This window comes from Coregonus clupeaformis, chromosome 20, assembly GCF_020615455.1.
Source record: "Coregonus clupeaformis isolate EN_2021a chromosome 20, ASM2061545v1, whole genome shotgun sequence".
In the NCBI taxonomy this organism is placed as follows: Eukaryota; Metazoa; Chordata; class Actinopteri; order Salmoniformes; family Salmonidae; genus Coregonus; species Coregonus clupeaformis.
Window position 1 is genome coordinate 47,352,519 of NC_059211.1, and position 22,785 is coordinate 47,375,303.

Sequence of the window (22,785 nt, forward strand, 5' to 3'; positions counted from 1 at the left end):
GTGTTGCGGCGTCACTACAGCCTGGGGTTCGATCCCAGACCGGGAGTCCCATAGGGCGGCGCACAATTGGCCCAGCGTCGTGCGGGTTAGGGGACGGTTTGGCCGGTGGGGCTTTACTTGGCTCATCGCGCTCTAGCGACTCCTTGTGGCTGGCCGGGCGCCTGCAGGCTGACTTCGGTTGTCAGTTGAACGGTGTTTCCTCCGACACTTTGGTGCAGCTGGCTTCCGGGTTAAGCAAGCGGATGTTAAGAATCGCGGTTTGGCGGGTCATGTTTCGGAGCAATGAGACAAGATCGTAATCACGAAATTAGGGGAAAAAGAGGGTATAAATTACACAAATAAAGTGCAAGGGTGCCAAACATTGTACAAAACATTAGGAATACCTTCCAAATATTGAGTTGCACCCCATTTTGCCATCAGAACAGCCTCAATTCGTCGGGGCATGGACTCTACAATGTGTCGAAAGCGTTCCACAGGGATGCTGGCCCATGTTGACTCCAATGCTTCCCAGAGTTGTGTCAAGTTGTCTGGATGTCCTTTGGGTGTTGGACCATTCTTGATACACACGGGAAACTGTTGAGCTTGAAAAACCCAGCAGCGTTGCAGTTCTTGACACACTCAAACCGGTGCGCCTGGCACCTACTACCCAGGGTTTCCGTTAGGAAAATGCGGCGCCACTACCCAGGAAACTTCCCAGTTGTCTTGAAAGCACCACAAGATGCTGCAGCAGAAGCTCTTGCGCTGTCTGACATATTTTCCACTCAAAGGCTCCGTATCTGTATGCTGTACCTGTGTGATAAATAAGACACATAACGAATATACTGTACACACGCCAATTTAATTCCACTAAATTATGCAAATTACAATATAGACCGAAAAGCATGACCAGTATTTACATCGACTGGTATTTTCATCAATGAAGAGGCTAAAAACATTATTTCGCAATGGGATTTCTTCTTCTTCTCCCGGACAATTGGCCGGCACAATTATTTTATCGGACAAAAGCTGGCTATTACAGGCTAATGGAAACCCTGCTACTACCAGCCCCCGTTCAAAGGCACTTCAATCTTTTGTCTTGCCCATTCACCCTCTGAATGGCACACATACACAATCCATGTCTCAAGGCTTGAAAATCCTTATTTAACCTGTCTCCTCCCCTTCATCTACACTGATTGAAGTGGGTTTAACAAGTGATATCAATAAGGGGTCATAGCTTTCACCTGGTCAGTCTGTCATCGGAAGAGCAGGTGTTCCTAATGTTTTCTACACTCAGTGTATTTGGCAACTGTATGTGCTGAATACCACAGAACGACAGATCTAATGTGTTTTGTTGTTTAACCTTAAGTCAATTTTGAACTCATGTCCAGAGTGGATATAAGGCAGAACATGTTTTCATCCACCAGAAAAACACAGGACCATGCAGTATTAGAGTGAGACCATGTTGATGGTGTTGTACGTGTCTGTTTCAGCGGCACCTTCTGACGGAGCAGCGGTTAGTGTGGCACAAAGCCCTGGTTGGGGCCCTGAGGGAGAGCAAGATGATCCTGGCCAGCAGCACCCAGAAGGCCGTCAGACTCAGCCTCTACCCCTACCTCTGTCTGCTGGATGAAAATGACTATGTGGACATCATGGTCCAAGTATATAACCCCCTGAATACTATCAGTATATTGGACCTTGGGTCATATACACATCTGTTGTTTTAAGTCGTACCTTTTTGAAAGGTAATAATCTGAATGTTCCAAAGTTGAATTTGGCTTTCCGCAAGGTTCTGTGCTTGGATCCCTCAGGTAAAACCCACTGAATCCCAGCAGTATCTATGACCTTGGGTCCTATAGACCTCTGTTGTATTTAGAGTTCAGGGTTGAGGTTTATTTAGCAACTTTGTAGCATTACATAAAATGTCATTCTATAAAATACAGATGATCCTAATTATGTTGCTCTTTGTCTGTGGTCAGAGTCTGTCCAACCTGCCTCCCAGTGGGGAGTCTCTCCACGTCCTGGCCAAGGAGCTGGGCAACAGGGTCCACAACAAGTTCTGCATCCGCATGAAGGTACACAACCAGATGGTGGACAAGCTTAGCCATATCTACAATGAATATACTGAGCTACTGGCCAATGAATCTAAGGTATGACACTCTTCCACATCTGGTCTTTATCTGCATGCAATTAGAAGACATATAAAATAATTTACCTACTGTTTGACTTAAAGAAAACCTCCTTACTGTACCTTGCAGGAGTTTGATGTATTGCCTAGGGAGCGATGGTGGAAGCTGGAGGCAGAGCATAGCTCTGGTCCCTCCCTGCTGGGGGACGAGACCCACTGGCCTCATGCGGTGGTGGTGGAGCTGGGTACCTACCTGGTGGACCTCATGGTCAAGCACATGAAGGTGAACAGCGACATCCTCAACTCTGCCTACGACCGAAAGCTCATCCCTGTGCTCTACCACATGTATACCTTCCGCAGTAACAAACAGGTAAAACATATACTAGAGTGGAAGTGTTAGTTGAAGTGATTTATGGCAGTTATTTTCTCCCAATTTATTCACCCAATTTCCCAGGCTTAGGGTTGGTTCCTCAACTAATTTTCGTGTCATGCCTTATTCTTCATGTCGCCATTTATGAGCGAAATCGATTGGTAGTGCAGCAGTGAAAAGCAGCCAGAACATAACAGGCGACCTTGGTTTTGGACAGGGCTGTCTGTCATAGCTTCTCCATCTGTCTTCAGCTCTCCTCTCTCACAGCTCAGCTCCCTCATATTACTCTCTCTGCCTGCACGGTCTGGGCTCATAGGCATATGAATAATAAAACCGCTTTCCCTGCAAGAGTGGACGGCGGGTCAGTTGAGTAAGACGAATGGCTTCCAAACAAATCCTTTTTTTACTGTCCCCTTAATTGGCTGGCTGATTGACTGCCCTGGGATAACTGACAAGGAAATTAAGACACTTTCTATTTTGTCCTCCGAGCCTCGTTCCTGGTGGGGAAAAAAGCGCCTGCTGCCGTCTCAACCTGGTGGACTTGATGTGCTTTGACAGTGGAGTCCGCTGTGGGTTTCAAAGCTCGTCTCTGGCCACCCCTCCCGCTGCTGTGCTGGCTGAGGGGGATAGAGGGTAGGCCAGCAGGGGTGCAGCCTAATGATTTTACAACATGCACAGTTAGGCTCTGCCTGGTTGATGGACTGAATCTGTTATAATATCTCTCTTTCTCTCTTTAGCTCTCTCTCTCTACACTGTTGGTTTATACTGTAGTGCTCTACAATGTTGTGTCTGTCTGTCTGGGTTTGGATGGTGAAGGCTTTCAGAGAGTAGCTAGTTCATCTCCGGCTGTCACGTGATTTAAAACTGCTATGAACCAGACGCCTTAGCTGAAGCCATGATTAATGTGTGTTGTCACAGCAAATAAGTCTGCCTGTTTTACTGAAGCTTAATTGAAACGTTCAGCTCTGTTTTGAGCAAATATTTGATTGGACTGGTACTGTAGCTGTGTGTTTATATTTAATGTATTTAATTGGATCTCTCGTGTTGTGATTGGCTCCAGGTCGGCTTCATCAAGCCGCACCCCATCCTGACGCAGATGCAGCAGGATGCCATGGACACCACGCTGACCTTTGACTCCTACGTGATGCCCATGCTGTGCCCGCCCGTGCCCTGGATCTCGGCTAAATTTGGCGCTTACCTCCTCACCCCCACCAAGATGATGCGCGCAGTGGAAGGCGCCAACCAGCATGAGATCCTGCTGGAGAAGTGCCAGGACGCGGACCTCCATCCCGTGCTGGACTCTCTCAACCAGCTGGGCAATGCAGCCTGGAGGATCAACCAGCCCCTGCTGGACATCATCATCTCCATCTTCAACGACAAGGGCAGCGAGAAGCTGGACGTCCCGCCGCCCAACTCCGAGGCCCCCAAGATCCCCCGCTACAACCAGCAGGACTCAGCCACCTTCACCTCAGCTGAGAAGGCCCACCTGAAGAGGGAGGTGGGCAAGGCCAAGAAGAAGTGCAGTGAGATGCACAGCATCAGGATGGACGCCCTCTATAAACTCTCCATCGCCAACCACATGAGGGACGAGGTCTTCTGGTTCCCCCACAACATGGACTTCCGCGGGCGCACCTACCCGTGCCCGCCCTACTTCAACCACCTGGGCAGCGATGTGACCAGGGCCGTCCTGGTGTTTGCGGAGGGGAAGCCCCTAGGGCCGGGCGGGCTGGACTGGCTGAAGATCCACCTGGTCAACCTGACGGGCCTGAAGAAACGCAGCTCGCTGGCTGGCAGGCTGGAGTATGCCAACACCATCATGGACGACATCCTGGACTCTGCAGACAACCCCCTCAACGTCAGTCTGCTAACAATGTTTTCTGTTTCTTATCATACTGTTGGAGCTCGTAGATTGTGATTATTATTCTACGCACTGGGAGATAATCTAACCATTGAGTAAAATGATGTTGTGTATCTAATACTGCATTGTCTATGTGGTTGTGTGTGTTTCCATGGCAGGGTAAGAAGTGGTGGCAGAATGCAGATGAACCCTGGCAAGCACTGGCCTGCTGTATGGAGATAGCCAATGCCGTCAGATCACCTGACCCCACACACTTCATCTCCCACTTTCCTGTACATCAGGTAATGACGTTGACCTCTAACCCCTACCACTTGACCCTCCATGTAGATCTGAAAGGATTATATAGGTAGGTGTAAGCAATATGGTCATATCGCCATACTACCCTCTGATAGGGTAGGTGGAACTTTTGCCTTACTGCTTACTCCTAGGGTCTAGGGGTCCATTTTTATTTCAACACCCTTCTATAGCTGCTCCCATTTACAACCTCTTAACGGGAAATGTCTCACTCATGCATCATACTGTTATTTTAAAAGCCACGTCAAAGTTAACAAGGTAATCAATTGTTGTTTTTATGTCACTTGACTTTGTGCTCAGTGGCTGCCCTGGCTGATCCAGCCAAAATGGTGTGTTCAGACATCAGTTAGCTTCTGTCTGTTGGCTGGGATCTGGCTGTGTAATAGAGCCGGTGGTACAGCAATCTGCAGGGGTAAGCACAATCCATGCCCAGTTAAAACCTCACAAAGAGCTGAGCAGCCCATTTACCTTGTCTTTCTGCTTCAGGACTCCATCCATGGCCTCATTAAGCTTTTATTTGCCACCAATAAAAGTTGCTTATTTGCTTTCTCTTTTCCTTTCTATCCTTCTCTCTCTGTCTGTCTGTCTGTCTGTCTGTGAGCTGTCAAGGTCCAGATGTCTTTTGGAATGAGCATAGTAATTTGAGTGGTACTTAATGGTCTGTTAGCGTTTATGTGCAAATTAAGTGATACTCGAGAGCCTCTGGAAAATTACAATCTGTGGGCTATGTCATTGTTGAATGAAACAAATGCTGCCAGCAGTATTACACCGTCTACTCGTCTCCATCCACCAGTTTTGTGATCTGTTATAGGGATGCATGTCTCTCTCTCTCTCTCTCTCTCTCTCTCTCTCTCTCTCTCTCTCTCTCTCTCTCTCTCTCTCTCTCTCTCTCTCTCTCTCTCTCTCTCTCTCTCTCTCTCTCTCTCTCTCTCTCTCTCTTTCCTCCTCCTCAGGATGGCTCGTGTAACGGCCTTCAGCACTATGCAGCCCTGGGTCGAGACGTGATCGGTGCCACCTCTGTGAACCTCATGCCCTGCGAGGTGCCCCAGGATGTCTACAGCGGGGTGGCACAGCAGGTCAGTCAGCCTGGGCACCAGAGGGCGCAGTGGGCAGGGGTTCTAGCTAATGCTGAGCTGGTTGAAACACCCTTATCTGACCACCTATACTGTAGCATTTACACCAACGGTCAAAACAGCTTGGCTGGAATGCCAAAATTCATGTTCTATTTAACTTCTTAGGTCCTTGAAGAGTGTCTCACATTATCGAGCTTGCTTCTTTATTCATTTACCTGGTGGTTGGACTTCTAGGGAATGCAAGTCTACCTTTTCCTTAGCACTTAGCACAGTATACAATAACAGCACCTGCTCTCCTCAGCCTTATATCAGGCTTACTTTGCCTCTTTGCCCCAGAGCTCCTCTTTGCCCCAGTCCCTGCAGCACAGAAGGCACAGTCCAAGGATTCTGCTCTGACCAAGCTGCAAATTTTAGAGGGGAAACAATTTGAGGCTAATAGTGAGCCTATTGATTTTAGCACCGGTGGGAGCGGAGAGTTTATGTTTTGATAAAAAAGCACAGTGTGGCCATGCCAAAAACATCAAGCCTCATTTAGCTGGAGCAGCAGAGTACATTGAGGAGTTCTCAATGAGCTGGGCTGCCCGTCAGAATCGTGCTGTATCAGTGCTCTCTGCTCCCTCCTACCTCATTGTCCACTAACCCCTGGGAGCTCTGATTAGAAAGCAGCTGATGAAATCAGCTCCGCTCTGAGTCCTAGGGAGGAGAAACACCTCCTGTACACACAGGGCCCCAATCATCCAGGTTGCAATGTTTACAGGAAGGATAAACCCAGTGTATCTTTAAAGTGATTGCAGTTCATTGATTCAGACTGTATACTTATAACTAGTACAGCAGGTTCTGTACAGGCTATACAGCAAACTTCTGCTAAAGCAACTGCTCTAGTGAGTCAGTGCGGTAATTGTGTCACAGTCACTGACAGTCTAAATCATTGTACTGTCAATGTGGTGCTCTTATGCTCCCATATTATGCTCTGCGCCTGTCAGAGTCAATCTCTTTTGAGTCAGTGCGATTCCCTTTGGACAAGATAACAATGTGTTTGGTGCTCTCTGTGGGTTTTATAGGTGGAGGAGTTCCGTGCGCGGGATGCGGAGAAGGGTCTGAAGATCGCCCAGGTGCTGGAGGGCTTCATCAGCAGGAAGGTGGTGAAGCAGACGGTGATGACGGTGGTGTACGGGGTGACACGCTACGGAGGACGCCTCCAGATAGAGAAGAGGCTCAATGAGATTGATGACTTCCCCAAGGTAAGGCCTAGCAGTAGGCTTCAGTACCCCAGTGAGGACAATAAAGTCAATTGATCTGATTGGTTCCATTTATCCATCCTCAGGCATTGGCTAAGCTATACCATTATACTAGTGTTGCACGGTATACCGGTACCACGGTAATATCACGGTACCAAAACGTCATGATACTTATGATACCAATATTTTAGAATACCGTAGTACCGTTTCATATGATACTACCATATTTTCGGCCCTACCGATCAAAAAAACCTGCTGGAGCCTGTTATAAAATGTTTATACAGCCAGTTTTGTTCATAAATTCAGTTGAATTTAAGCAACAGCCACTAGTCTCTGACATGTGCCGGTCCAATAATATCCACTTCACTTTCATGCGCATATCACGTGTGGCAACTGTAATCAGCCAGCCACATCCCTTACCACCCTCACTCACCTGCTTATCTCCATCCACTCTTCCTGCACATCTATTCCTCAATCAGTTTTTAAAATATAATTTAGCTGTGGTGGCGAGCGTGGATGCAGACCCTGATGAGTCTTCTGTTGTTACATTTGTTGCATTCGAGCAGCGTGCAGAGTGAGCAAAGTTGACATCATTTCATCGACTGTTATAACCAAGAGCACAGGCCAGTCTGAGTTGACTGCAAGTTCACTGTCACGCAGCCTCTGAGTGCCAGAGAGGGGAAATGGACAGGCATGCTTGCAGCTTTACACCAAATAAATGGCTTGTCTCTAGTCTAAACTGTAAAAAAAAAAATACGACCCATAATACCGGAGATACCTTTTATTCTTTCTATCGTGCTTCGTGAGCATTTTACATCATTTCACAAACCATGTCACCGGCTGTTTTAAACTAATCATGGGTCGCTAATTATTGGTTTGATAACAAACAACGTTGTTCAGTCATGTTACTTAGCTAGCTAACAACGTGGTAACTTGACAGTAGGTCTACGCAAATTTGATTGGCACAGGAAGAAAAAAAAAGGGTCTGCTACGCATGAGATGTGCTTCAAAGGTAGGATTTATATGGCCTAATGTAAGCCTGAACTATTTAAAAAATATATTTCTAGGTGCTCCTTAAATTCTGTTTGGCGTTAAACGTTTTAAAAGTTGGAAGCAGTATGTGTATGAGCAAATCAGGCATTCTATGCAGTATTCTATTATACAGTGTGAAGTTAAATTCAATGTGATGTATTGAGTAGAAATTTGAATTTAAGTGACAGGTTTTTGCGTAGCACATGCACAGAACGTTTAGAAAACTGGAACAAGCGTCCGGGGGACGGGGCAAACAGGACGTTAGGCCACTCAGATTTTTCCCCCGTGGTATCTCGATACTACTCGATATCGTGATACTTGGCCTGGTATCGTATAGTTAGTAACATTTTGGCATCGTGACAACACTACATTATACTGCTATACAGTAACTGTCACATATTAGCTGTTATTGTAGCTGTTTTGTTATTTGTGCACCATTTGACCACTTTTCAAATCCCTCAAGAGAGCTGTTGTTGGTTTTATGATGTCACTATGACCTTTCTATATGAATACTTACAGTCTTAAATAACGATCTCCTATATCATATGACAGTGTTACGGGAAATGGCATACACAGTGATACATTCCCATGTGTGTCATACTGATGGTTGTGATGTCATTCACTGTATATCCGTCTATGATACCCATTGATTTTATTGATCTTTTGCTACTTCACACAAGCACATAGGCCTATTATAATACAGTAGCAGGGGCGCAACTTTCACTGGGGACGGAGCACATTCTGAAATTCCATTTTTGTCCCCCCCCAGTTTTATCATTGGAATGTGATACAAAACGAGGCAATGGTGTGCTTTAGGACCATGCGATACAAAACGAGGCAATGGTGTGCTTTAGGACCATGTGAATGCCTCCAAGCGTCAGGTAGGCTGTTTGGAGTGTTTATCAGACTGGATTAAAAAAACATAAAAAATGATGTATCCCCTACTTCTAAAACCAAAGTTGCGCCCCTGTACAGTACTAACCTAATCTTATTTCTCCTAGTGGGGGGGGACATAATTTTCTCAGAGCCAGAGAGATGTGTTAACACTTCTAATTAGTTCAACAGGGAATCTGGGAACAGTGTAATGGGAAATTATTATTACAGTGGAACAGTTGGGGAAACCGCCTTATCACACTGAGATTTATATACCACTGTAATGTGACCATCATACTTCTCATAACCATTTAGTATTTATTTAGTACATTTGAGTATGTAGATGTGGTGGTTGGGATGTCATTAGGTACAGTGGTGTCAGGGGTAATGAGTGCTGATGGCAGTGCCATGGCCTCCCAGCCGGTCTAAGGGGCGCTGCTGTGGTATGGTACAGTAAAACATCTGTGCAACTCCAACTGCAGAACAGGGGAGGAGTTGGGATAGACAGGCAGCAGCTGGGAGCTAGTGGCACCACACACTGATATCCTCTCCTCAGAGAGGTGGAGAGTTTGGATACCCCAGGTACACAGGGTACACAGTATATCCCCAGAGCACGTACACGGTAGTAGTACGCGAGTCAGCTGTTTGTTCACCAGCTCCCGCCCGCAATTGCTAATAACCCATCCGCAACCGCCCGACTACATGTGATAAAGTGAAAATCTGAGGCCCGCACCCAACCCTAACCCGCAAATATCAAATATAGAAAATGCGCTATAGGCTACAGTCAAAGACTGCAGAACGATTCTTTGACAGGGGGGTGCAGGATTTTTTGTTGTTGCCTCATTTAGATATGTATCTGCTTATAATTTCCGACATTTTGGTAGGCTATGTGTTAGTCAACTTGTCTATAATTAGATGCATGTGGCTTCTCGTTTGTCATTATGTCACTCTAGAAGACTAAATAAACTCTTGACATCGGTAAAGTTTTCTCTGTTGTCTTTCGCGGAGCAAAGACGTTTAGGGACTGGGAAGAAAATACAATAATGCAACAAAAAAAACGAACAATTTTATGTGCAAAATGTCCAACTTACATCAGTTTAACCGGTTGTAAGGGAAAAGAAAGCTGTGAAAACAACCCAACTTGTTTCCGATAAGATTTCAGTTCGGCTTCGATGCATATTTTATGAGGTTGAAATACTATCCGCTTTTATGATAAAGGCAGCACCTCTACAGATGGTATCTAACTGAGCATTGCATTCTCTCAAGATGCAGAAATAAAGAAGTCAAATTTCTCCACTCCTGTTCCCAAGTTCAAATTTTGACGACATTTGGTGTATCATTTTACTAGAAGAAATAACTCTGCAGGAGTTATTATTAAGGCGACAGCCCTATTCGCACTGACTAGTATTACTAGAGAACATTCTTCCTCTTTTTTTCTATAATTTGACAGTAATGACAGAAGGCTGGAGTTTTTCTAGGCGTGAATATACACTGCTCAAAAAAATAAAGGGAACACTTAAACAACACAATGTAACTCCAAGTCAATCACACTTCTGTGAAATCAAACTGTCCACTTAGGAAGCAACACTGATTGACAATACATTTCACATGCTGTTGCGCAAATGGAATAGACAACAGGTAAAAATAGGCAATTAGCAAGACACCCCCAATAAAGGACTGGTTTTGCAGGTGGTGACCACAGACCACTTCTCAGTTCCTATGCTTCCTGGCTGATGTTTTGGTCACTTTTGAATGCTGGCGGTGCTTTCACTCTAGTGGTAGCATGAGACGGAGTCTACAACCCACACAAGTGTCTCAGGTAGTGCAGCTCATCCAGGATGGCACATCAATGCGAGCTGTGGCAAGAAGGTTTGCTGTGTCTGTCAGCGTAGTGTCCAGAGCATGGAGGCGCTACCAGGAGACAGGCCAGTACATCAGGAGACGTGGAGGAGGCCGTAGGAGGTCCTCTGTAGCTCAGTTTGTAGAGCACGGCGCTTGTAACGCCAAGGTAGTGGGTTCGATCCCCGGGACCACCCATACACAAAAAAAATAATAATAATGTATGCACGCATGACTGTAAGTCGCTTTGGATAAAAGCGGCTGCTAAATGGCATATTATATTATTATTATATAACAACCCAGCAGCAGGACTGCTACCTCCGCCTTTGTGCAAGGAGGAGCAGGAGGAGCACTGCCAGAGCCCTGCAAAATGACCTCCAGCAGGCCACAAATGTGCATGTGTCTGCTCAAATGGTCAGAAACAGACTCCATGAGGGTGGTATGAGGGCCCGACGTCCACAGGTGGGGGTTGTGCTTACAGCCCAACACCGTGCAGGACGTTTGGCATTTGCCAGAGAACACCAAGATTGGCAAATTCGCCACTGGCGCCCTGTGCTCTTCACAGATGAAAGCAGGTTCACACTGAGCACGTGACAGACGTGACAGAGTCTGGAGACGTCGTGGAGAACGTTCTGCTGCCTGCAACATCCTCCAGCATGACCGGTTGGCGGTGGGTCAGTCATGGTGTGGTGGGGTGGCATTTCTTTGGGGGGCCGCACAGCCCTCCATGTGCTCGCCAGAGGTAGCCTGACTGCCATTAGGTACCGAGATGAGATCCTCAGACCCCTTGTGAGACCATATGCTGGTGCGGTTGGCCCTGGGTTCCTCCTAATGCAAGACAATGCTAGACCTCATGTGGCTGGAGTGTGTCAGCAGTTCCTGCAAGAGGAAGGCATTGATGCTATGGACCGTCCGTTCCCCAGACCTGAATCCAATTGAGCACATCTGGGACATCATGTCTCGCTCCATCCACCAACGCCACGTTGCACCACAGACTGTACAGGAGTTGGCGGATGCTTTAGTCCAGGTCTGGGAGGAGATCCCTCAGGAGACCATCCGCCACGTCATCAGGAGCATGCCCAGGCGTTGTAGGGAGGTCATACATGCACGTGGAGGCCACACACACTACTGAGCCTCATTTTGACTTGTTTTAAGGACATTACATCAAAGTTGGATCAGCCTGTAGTGTGGTTTTCCACTTTAATTTTGAGGGTGACTCCAAATCCAGACCTCCATGGGTTGATACATTTGATTTCCATTGATAATTTTTGTGATTTTGTTGTCAGCACATTCAACTATGTAAAGAAAAAAGTATTTAATTAGATTATTTAATTCATTCAGATCTAGGATGTGTTATTTTAGTGTTCCCTTTATTTTTTTGAGCAGTGTATTTCAACAAGTCCAGGGGATAACAGGCTACACTGATAACTTGAGCTTGGTTCCCAAGTTTCTAAACCTTACCAAACCATCGTTGGTATAGAGTCGCCATAATATTTTAAATAAGAAAGTGTGATGATAATCATTAGGATATTTTTGCGATCTGCAGTAGAAGACGTCCTAAATGCCCCCCAGCATTCAGATATGAGCTAAACAGCTAACTTGCACTAAACAGCTAACTTGCACTTGATATGCATTTTTAGGCTATGGATTAGAAAGTGAACTTGTTCCAAACGTTTAGCTCTGTTGTATGCTACTTTTCTATCTATTAACAGCAAGGGTTGCAATAAATGACTTTGTTTTGTTTTACCCCATATGCAACTCTATGTTGTTGTTTTATCTTGGCCAGGTCGCAGTTGTAAATGAGAACTTGTTCAACTGGCTTACCGGGTTAAATAAAGGTGAAATAAAAAAATAGGCGCAATTTTTTTTATGATGCATTTGGCGATGTTCAATTCATTCGCACAAAACGTATAAACAAAAACATTCACTGTGAAAGTTGATACATGTAGGCCCTTCATATATAGGCTATGCGCAGCACTTCGTTCAATTTATCGAATCGGTTATTGCAGGGGTGTCAAACGTCCGGCCCGCGGGCCGGATCAGGCCCGCAAACGGGTTTAATCCGGCCCGCGAGATGATAAAAAAAAAAAATAATAATAATAATAATAATAATAATAATAATTTTGTAAAGTATAAAAATGCGCTGCAATTTTTCAATAAAATAAACTGCTGTTCCAATTGCGTCCACTGGATGGCGCAATAGCAATTGTGTTAAGCAAGCAAACTGTTTATACCGGGGCAGAGCAAGTAGGTCAAGCACGTGCAGCCAATGAGCTACTTTGTTTTGCCCGCGATATTTATTACGGCTTCTACTTTTAACATTATGTGCTTTGGCACCCTCATTGCCCCAATATGTCTCTGTCAAAAAAGAGAAAAGTGGACGCAGAGTGTTCCAAGAAAAATTGTCATCCTATTTATTCACTGAATTGAATGGGAAAGCTGTATGTTTGGTGTGTTCAGAGCATGTTGCAGTGCTGAAAGAATATAACCTTCCGTCGCCACTATGTGAGTCTTCATGCCGACAAATATGACAACTTTCAAGGACAGCTGAGATGAGAGAAGGTGAATGAACTGTTGGCGGGTCTGAAGAAACAGCAGTCTGTGTTTACTCACAGCCAAGACATCAGTGACGCTGCAGTGAAAGCTAGCTACCTCATTGCTAATGAAATCGCAGTGGCTTCAAAACCATTTAGTGAGGGTGAATTTGTAAAAACATGCATGATGAAGGCAGCGGAGATTGTGTGCCCTGAAAAGCGGCAGGCTTTTGCAAATATCAGCCTGACAAGAAACACAGTTGCAGACAGGATTTCCGATCTTTCAGTGGATTTGGACAGCCAGTTGAAGCAAAAAGTAGAGTCATTTATTGCGTTTTGGGTTGCAATTGATGAAAGCACGGACATTACAGATGTTGCACAACTGGCCATTTTCATCCGCGGAGTTGATGACACATTGACCGTCACCGAGGAGTTCGTGGAGTTGGTGCCGATGACAGATACAACGACAGCAGCTGATATTTTTACCGCACTCGTCGGGCGCGCTGGACAGGGTCGGAGTGGACTGGTCCCGCGCTGTCAGCCTGGCTACAGATGGTGCGCCCTCAATGATCGGGAAAAAAGCAGGCGTTGTGACAAAGTTCAGAGAGAAAGTGCAATCTGCAAATGGAGGACGTGATTTTTTGACTTTTCACTGTATTTTGCACCAGGAGGCTTTGTGTTGCAAGTCATTAAAGATGGATAACGTCATGAAGGTGGTCATCCAAACTGTTAATTTCATCCGATCCAGAAGCCTGAATCACCGTCAGTTTGACAGCCTTCTCAGAGAGAAAGACCACATCTATGGCCTGCCATACATTTACATTTACATTTTAGTCATTTAGCAGACGCTCTTATCCAGAGCGACTTACAGGAGCAATTAGGGTTAAGTGCCTTGCTCAAGGGCACATTTAACGTCATTTAGCAGACGCTCTTAGCCAGAGCGACTCACAAATTGGTGCGTTCACCCTATAGCCAGTGGGATAACCACTTTACAATTTGGGGGGGGGGGGGTAGAAGGATTACTTTATCCTATCCCAGGTATTCCTTAAAGAGGTGGGGTTTCAAATGTCTCCGGAAGGTGGTGAGTGACTCCGCTGTCCTGGCGTCGTGAGGGAGCTTGTTCCACCATTGGGGTGCCAGAGCAGCGAACAGTTTTGACTGGGCTGGGCGGGAGCTATGCTTCCGCAGAGGAAGGGAGCCAGCAGGCCAGAGGTGGATGAACGCAATGCCCTCGTTTGGGTGTAGGGACTGATCAGAGCCTGAAGGTACAGAGGTGCCGTTCCCCTCACTGCTCCATAGGCAAGCACCATGGTCTTGTAGCGGATGCGAGCTTCAACTGGAAGCCAGTGGAGTGTGCGGAGGAGGGGGGTGACGTGAGAGAACTTGGGAAGGTTGAACACCAGACGGGCTGCGGCATTCTGGATGAGTTGTAGGGGTTTAATGGCACAGGCAGGGAGGCCAGCCAACAGCGAGTTGCAGTAGTCCAGACGGGAGATGACAAGTGCCTGGATTAGGACCTGTGCCGCTTCCTGTGTAAGGCAGGGTCGTACTCTCCGAATGTTGTAGAGCATGAACCTGCAGGAGCGGGTCACCACCTTGATGTTGGCGGAGAACGACAGGGTGTTGTCCAGGGTCACGCCTAGGCTCTTCGCACTCTGGGAGGAGGACACAGCGGAGTTGTCAACCGTGATGGCGAGATCATGGAACGGGCAGTCCTTCCCGGGAGGAAGAGCAGCTCCGTCTTGCCAGGGGTTCAGCTTGAGGTGGTGATCCGTCATCCATACTGATATGTCTGCCAGACATGCAGAGATGCGATTCGCCACCTGGTTATCAGAAGGGGGAAAGGAGAAGATTAGTTGTGTATCGTCAGCGTAGCAATGATATGAAAGGCCATGTGAGGATATGACAGAGCCAAGTGACTTGGTGTATAGGGAGAAAAGGAGAGGGCCTAGAACTGAGCCCTGGGGGACACCAGTGGTGAGAGCATGTGGTGCGGAGACAGCTTCTCGCCACGCCACTTGGTAGGAGCGACCGGTCAGGTAGGACGCAATCCAGGAGTGAGCCGCGCCGGAGATGCCCAGCTCGGAGAGGGTGGAGAGGAGGATCTGATGGTTCACAGTATCAAAGGCAGCAGACAGGTCTAGAAGGACAAGAGCAGAGGAGAGAGAGTTAGCTTTAGCAGTGCGGAGAGTCTCCGTGACACAGAGAAGAGCAGTCTCAGTTGAATGACCAGTCCTGAAACCTGATTGGTTTGGATCAAGAAGGTCATTCTGAGAGAGATAGCAAGAGAGTTGGCTAAAGACGGCACGCTCAATAGTTTTGGAAAGAAAAGAAAGAAGGGATACTGGTCTGTAGTTGTTGACATCAGTGGGGTCGAGTGTTGGTTTTTTGAGAAGGGGAGCAACTCTCGCTCTCTTGAAGACGGAAGGGACATGGCCAGCGGTCAAGGATGAGTTGATCAGCGAGGTGAGGTAGGGGAGAAGGTCACCGGAGATGGTCTGGAGAAGGGAGGAGGGGATGGGGTCAAGCGGGCAGGTTGTTGGGCGGCCTGCAGTCACAAGTCGCAGGATTTTATCTGGAGAGAGAGGGGAGAAAGAAGTCAAAGCATAGGGTAGGGCAGTGTGAGCAGGACCAGCAGTGTCATTAGACTTAACAAACGAGGATTGGATGTCGTCAAACTTCTTTTCAAAGTGGTTGACGAAGTCATCCACAGAGAGAGAGGAGGGGGGGGAGGATTCAGGAGGGAGGAAAATGTGGCAAAGAGCTTCCCTAGGGTTAGAGGCAGATGCTTGGAATTTAGAGTGGTAGAAGGTGGCCTTAGCAGCAGAAACAGATGAAGAAAATGTAGAGAGGAGGGAGTGAAAAGATGCCAGGTCGGCAGGGAGTTTAGTTTTCTTCCATTTCCGCTCCGCTGCCCGGAGCTCTGTTCTGTGAGCTCGCAATGAGTCATCAAGCCACGGAGCTGGAGGGGGAGGACCGAGCCGGCCGGGAGGATAGGGGACACAGAGAGTCAAAGGATGCAGAAAGGGAGGAGAGGAGGGTTGAGGAGGCAGAATCAGGAGATTGGAGGGAGAAGGATTGAGCAGAGGGAAGAGATGATAGGATGGAAGAGGAGAGAGTAGTGGGAGAGAGAGAGCGAAGGTTGCGGCGGCGCATTACCATCTGTGTAGGGGCAGAGTGAGTAGTGTGGGAGGAGAGCGAGAGAGAAAAGGAAACAAAGTAGTGGTCGGAGACATGGAGGGGAGTTGCAGTGAGATTAGTAGAGGAGCAGCATCTAGTGAAGATGAGGTCAAGCGTATTGCCTGCCTTGTGAGTAGGGGGGACGGTGAGAGGGTGAGGTCAAAAGAGGAGAGGAGTGGAAAGAAGGAGGCAGAGAGAAATGAGTCAAATGTGGACATAGGGAGGTTGAAATCCCCCAAAACTGTGAGGGGTGAGCCATCCTCAGGGAAGGAACTTATCAAGGCGTCAAGCTCATTGATGAACTCTCCAAGGGAACCTGGAGGGCGATAGATGACAAGGATATTAAGCTTAAATGGGCTAGTGACTGTGACAGCATGGAATTCAAATGAGGAGATAGACAGATGGGTTAGGGGAAAAATTGAGAATGTCCACTTGGGAGAGATGAGGATTCCTGTACCACCACCCCTCTGACCAGATGCTCTCGGGGTATGCGAGAACACATGGTCAGACGAGGAGAGAGCAGTAGGAGTAGCAGTGTTTTCAGTGGTGATCCATGTTTCCGTCAGCGCCAGGAAGTCGAGGGACTGGAGGTTGGCATAGGCTGGGATGAAGTCAGCTTTGTTGGCAGCAGAACGGCAGTTCCAGAGGCTGCCTGCGACCTGGAACTCCACGTGGGTGGTGCGTGCAGGGACCACCAGGTTAGAGAGGCAGCAGCCACGCGGTGTGGTGCGTTTGTGTAGCCTGTGCAGAGAGGAGAGAACAGGGATAGGCAGAGGCATAGTTGACAGGCTGTAGCAAATGGCTACAAAAATGCAGAGGAGATCGGAATGAAATGAGCTAAGCATCTGGGAGCGGAGAGAGCAGGGCCTCCCTCACCAAAAACTTCTACCTCAGAAACTAAAATTGTTTCACTGAACCACCCGAACAAAAACTCTCCCAACTTCCACCTTTAGAAATCAGAATTGTTGTGAACCACAGCGGTTCAATGTTTAAAGGAATAGACTCAACCCACTTTATTCAACTATGACACCATAGCTAACTAGCAAGCTAGCATCCAATAACAATAACACACCGTATAGCACCAACACTTGGTCACAACAAACCACCAATAGTGTGATAACACACTAAACAGATCATTCGTGTCTGTGTCAAGTTCCTTTCATGACGCAGCAATGATTAGACGTTGGCTAGCTAGGACAAGTATATTGTATTTAGCTACTACCGTACAGTTAGCTGGTCGTGTTGGGTAGCTAGCAATGGCCACTGTGTTGACTTTGTTTGAAGAACGGCTAGCTAGCTAGCTTCGTGCTACACCCGGCACACAATGGCTATTGTGTTGACTCTGACTCTGTTCGAAAAAACGGCTAGGTAGCTCGCTTCGTGCTACAGCCGGCACTGCCAAGACACAGTAACTACCCACAACAACCCACGATGCCTAGCTATGACGCCGTAGCTAACCTGCAAGCTAGCATCCATTAACACACAATTTAGCATCAATACTTGGTTACAACAAACTGCCAAGAGTGTGTTAGCACACTAAACAGATAATTCAAGTCCGTGTCTAGTTCCTTTCATAACGCATAACGCAGCAAAAATTAAACGTTGGCTAGGACTACATTAACATTGGAAACAGCTCTCCAGCGTTGCTAATCGATACCAGTAGCTACCCGCTAGCTAGCTAGCCTCGTGCTTCGATACTAACCTACAATTACCTACGGAAACCTACAATAACAACAATACTAACCTATAATAAATACAATACCTAACTACAGCTAACTACCTACCTACGATCTAATACATGGTTAAGCTTTACTCAACACCATATGAGAAGCTTACCTCCTTACCACACTGAGGTAATATGGTTAAGCCGAGGTGCTGTGCTGAGGCGTTTCTTTGATTTACGAGAAGAAATTGAACAGTTCATGGAAGAAAAGGGAAACCCAGTGTTAGAATTTCATTCCGCAGAATGGATGCAGGACCTTGCATTTATGGTGGATGTTACAGAGCACCTGAATAACTTGAACAAACAGCTGCAAGGGCGCAACAAAGTTGTCACGCAGTATTATGACAGCATACGTTCTTTCAAGTTGAAGCTGTCATTGTGGGAGACGCAACTTGCCGGTGGTGATGCAGCTCACTTCCCCTGTCTGAAAAATGTGTGCGCGACCCAACATGTGGCAGACATGAAGCGGTTCAAAGATAAAATAACGGGACTGTTACGGGAGTTTGAGCAACGCTTTCAGATATGTTTATATGTTTTTATGTTGATGTGCTATTGTTTTTAATTTATTTTATTTTATTTGTATATTTAACCTATTCTTGACTCTGTGGTTCTTGCACTTGTTTGGGGAACAGGATTTCATTATTTTTATCTACATTTCTGCCTGAGAAATGACACCCTGATATAGTTCTGTGATCTGTGATATACTTCTGTGAATCACTGAGGCATTGTGTGTTTGTGTGTTCTTTGTCCTCAGAACTTTCAAATAGCTTGAGGTGTTTTATGATTAATAGTGATGTTGTGCTTTTGGACACTGTCCTCAGGCTCCAGCTTTATGTTTACATGTTTTTATGTTGATGTGCTATTGTTTTTAATTGATTTTATTGTATTTGTATATTTAACCTATTCTTGACTCTGTGGTTCTTGCACTTGTTTGGGGAACAGGATTTCATTATTTTTATCTACATTTCTGCCTGAGAAATGACACCCTGATATAGTTCTGTGATCTGTGAAACAGTTCTGTTAATCACTGAGGCATTGTGTGTTTGTGTTCTTTTTCTTTAGAATTTTCAAATAAACTTGACGTGTTTTATGATTAATAGTGATGTTGTGCTTGTACTATTTTGGACACACTGTCCTCAGGCTCCAGCTTTATGTTTACATTTACATTTACATTATTTAGCAGACGCTCTTATCCAGAGCGACTTACAGGAGCAATTAGGGTTAAGTGCCTTGCTCAAGGGCACATCGACAGATTTTTCACCTAGTCGGCTCGGGGATTAGAACCAGCGGCCTTTCGGTTACTGGCACAACGCTCTTAACCACTAAGCTACCTGCCACTAAGCTATGTTGTATGTTGATCGTATTAAAACAAAGAAAACAATCTGAAGTTGTTGTTTTTAAGTTATATATACCATGATTTTTCCGGTCCGGCCCACTTGGGAATAGATTTTCCTCCATGTGGCCCCTGAGCTAAAATGAGTTTGACACCCCTGGGTTATTGTTTTCTTGCTCAAACCACAAGCAATACCTGTCAAACTCGGACATTTCTCTCAAAACACAGGGATGTCGATAAGCCCGGGACTAGTATTATCAGACGACTGGAGTCAAAAAACTGTAGGTATTCTGGTTAGTCAATGTCCAGATTTCAGTTTGCATTTAACCCACCTAAACAGTAGGCTACAGTTCCCTTGACATGCGATAGGCCCATTTGAAGTCCCGTCTTGGGACTGTCGAATTTGTATAGCACCTCACAATCAATACACATAACAGCTGGCACTGCTATCATCCTCTTAGCACTTTACTTTTCTGGCCCCCTTATCTTTATTTTCAACTCTCCGTATGCAGCTTTTGTCTTATTTTATTAAACTTCGACAATGTCCTTTTTGCCGCCGTGGATTGACGTTAACTTTTTCTGGGCGTTCCCAAAAGCATTATTTGGCGATTGGCTGTGTAGGCTATTTGGCGCGCGTACAGTTAAGGCCAAAAATTTAGGTTTATGCACTAATACCAGATAGCCTAAAATAATGAAAGAAAAAACTCAATGTAGCCTATATAAATTGCACAATAATTATACATGTATTGTTTTTTAAAGGCGGCAGGTAGCTTAGTGGTTAAGAGCGTTGTGCCAGTAACCGAAAGGTCGCTGGTTCTAATCCCCGAGCCGACTAGGTGAAAAACCTGTCGATGTGCCCTTGAGCAAGGCACTTAACCCTAATTGCTCCTGTAAGTCGCTCTGGATAAGAGCGTCTGCTAAATGACCAATTAAAGGTATTGTTTCTCTTTATTCAACCCGCCCTTCGGCCACACAATATTTAATACACAATATTTAATTACCCTAAACCCATCCGCCCCTATATGCGTGGACTGCGGATTATGAGTCAACCAGCGCTTCACTAGTACACGGCCCCAAAAGGCTCTGCTGTAGCGGTTTCCCAAATGTTAGCCTGATCCAAACTCCACAGCCAATACATCCATATCAACTAGGGCTGAGCGGGTTTATCATATACCGGTATTGATGCACAGACCTTCTTGGGTTTCTACTTTACCTTCTATAACTGTATTTGAATGTTTGGTTTGTTGAATGTGATACCCCATTTTTATAGTTTACTCCCGCTACTTGAGTCATCTCTCTCTCTCCATGCCACTTTCCACACAGACCTGGCCCCGCCCCCTGTCACTCAAGGAGCGCATTTGTTGTTCTTCGTCAACAAGACGCTTTCGTTCAGTCTGCGTGGTCAATGAAGCACATGCAACAATGTTGATGACAATGATGCTGTTTTCACATTGCTTCTTAATATAAACTCACTTGCGTTTTATAATTACACTATTCGTTTGTGTTTCTTACAACTGCAAACCGCTAGTTTATTTTCTGAGCAAGTTGGGCCTAAATCGTGTTAGCCGCTAATGCTAATAGAGCAAACATAATTAGCTATACAGCCTAATAATACCAGTGATGGTGTAGACCTAAATCAGCATATTGTTTGTGTAACAGTATCTTCTAAATCAAAAAGGAATATGCGAAACAAGAATATGTTAGCTACATGAAGTAGCTAAGAGAAAACATTCAATGTAGCCAAAGATTATAGGGTCCCCTAGGAAAAACTTATCAACACTTTGGTTCCTACCCTGTCACAATAACTCCTCCCTGGCATTTTCATTAGTTGTCATGACAAACAACACTATATTCAAAGTGCCCGCTATTATATTCTAACTATAGAATTAGAATAATCATTCTATTTCCATGATTCCAGCAGTTCATCCAAGTGTTTTGCTCTAAATCGCAAGTCAAATCTCAATTGCAACATTTGGTTAAAAATAACGCCTAGATTGTTTGCCCATATCATGCAGCCCTACGTAGCAGTGTAGAAATTATCTAAAATGAGTGCAGGAAATGCAGAAATGTATGAAAATGCTAAAAATTATTTTGGGTTGAATTGAACAGTATAAAACAATCAGAATGGAGAAAGAATGTATGTGTTGCCACCCTAGGGTCACGCACTACTCATAAAGCAAATGTAGAACTTTTATTATTCAAAACATAAAATACTGTTAAATACCGTCATACCGTCATTTGTTTTTTAAACACTGTGATATTATATTTTGGCCATATCGCCCAGCCCTAATACATGTATCAACCCATTAATTTGATGGAACAGACCATCATTTACCTTGTGGAGTTCCTCAGTGTTGTGTACTTGGTCCTTTTACGCTTTTCGAATATGTGCAAATAAATGAATAAATAGATGCGCTTGATTTGGAAATATGTATTGTCCTGCCATTGAGATGTGTATGTTGTGATTGCAGGAGTATATATGGGATGCCTCTCATTACCTGGTCCACCAGGTGTTCAGCAGTCTGAAGGAGATGTTCACCGGCACCAGAGAGATCCAGGTACATGACACACATTACTAATATATCCATTTACCTGCTGCATATGCAGTCTCCACAGTTCACCCAGCATGCAAAAATAGTGTGTGAACTTATTATTAAAGACTAGTTTACTTTACTATTAGCACAATAGCCGTGCTCGTTCATCATATGCGAATGCATATGATTTATAGTTCACACACATTTAGGACGACATTCACCAGCACCTGGTACAGTCTCATACATTAAAACCATAGGAGAAAGAATGATCAGGGTAGCTTAAGGACCCACCACCCACTGTTTCTATGAGCTCCCCAGGGGGTGTGGGCTCATATGAACTATCCCCCCCTCGCCTTGCCCCTGCTCCCGGTTCATCTCTAAATGGGTCAGGTCCTGCTGGGTCTACACAGCAGTGGCTCAAGGAGAGAGCAGCAGTGGTTAGGTACATGATCAATCCCTCTCTCCCCCTCCTCTCCTCTCTGCCTGGGTGAGGGAGGGGAAAGTGGAGCGAGGGAGGTAGGAGGGCCACAAGGAACGCAGACAGTCTGATGAATGGGCAGTGGATGAGGACCTCTGTAATCCTAATATGGCTTCCATTCCTAGAGAGTGAATCTGTGTGAGAGAGAGTGAACAGACTCAGCAACTGCCAGCCCAGTACTGTAATGTGTCTAGTGTAGTGTTCTACTGTCTGCAAGCAACAACTGTCCACCGGTTTCTACGAAAATGCTCCATCTGTTTGCACTGGATATAACTAATCACGGAAGAAACTGCATCTAAGTTTAAACTGATCATACTTTCAA

General features: G+C 45.8%; 1 protein-coding gene across 1 annotated transcript in view; it reads left to right on the forward strand.

Annotated features, from left to right (window-relative positions):
* Positions 1-22,785, forward strand: part of LOC121533550 (DNA-directed RNA polymerase, mitochondrial) — a 106,799-nt gene that overhangs the window by 45,959 nt on the left and 38,055 nt on the right. Inside the window, exons 7-14 of the mRNA XM_041839596.2 lie at positions 1,470-1,637; positions 1,956-2,126; positions 2,235-2,474; positions 3,535-4,329; positions 4,491-4,613; positions 5,580-5,702; positions 6,761-6,940; positions 21,923-22,009. Coding sequence (XP_041695530.1) covers positions 1,470-1,637; positions 1,956-2,126; positions 2,235-2,474; positions 3,535-4,329; positions 4,491-4,613; positions 5,580-5,702; positions 6,761-6,940; positions 21,923-22,009 — 1,887 coding nt within the window. The remainder of the gene's footprint in view (positions 1-1,469; positions 1,638-1,955; positions 2,127-2,234; positions 2,475-3,534; positions 4,330-4,490; positions 4,614-5,579; positions 5,703-6,760; positions 6,941-21,922; positions 22,010-22,785) is intronic.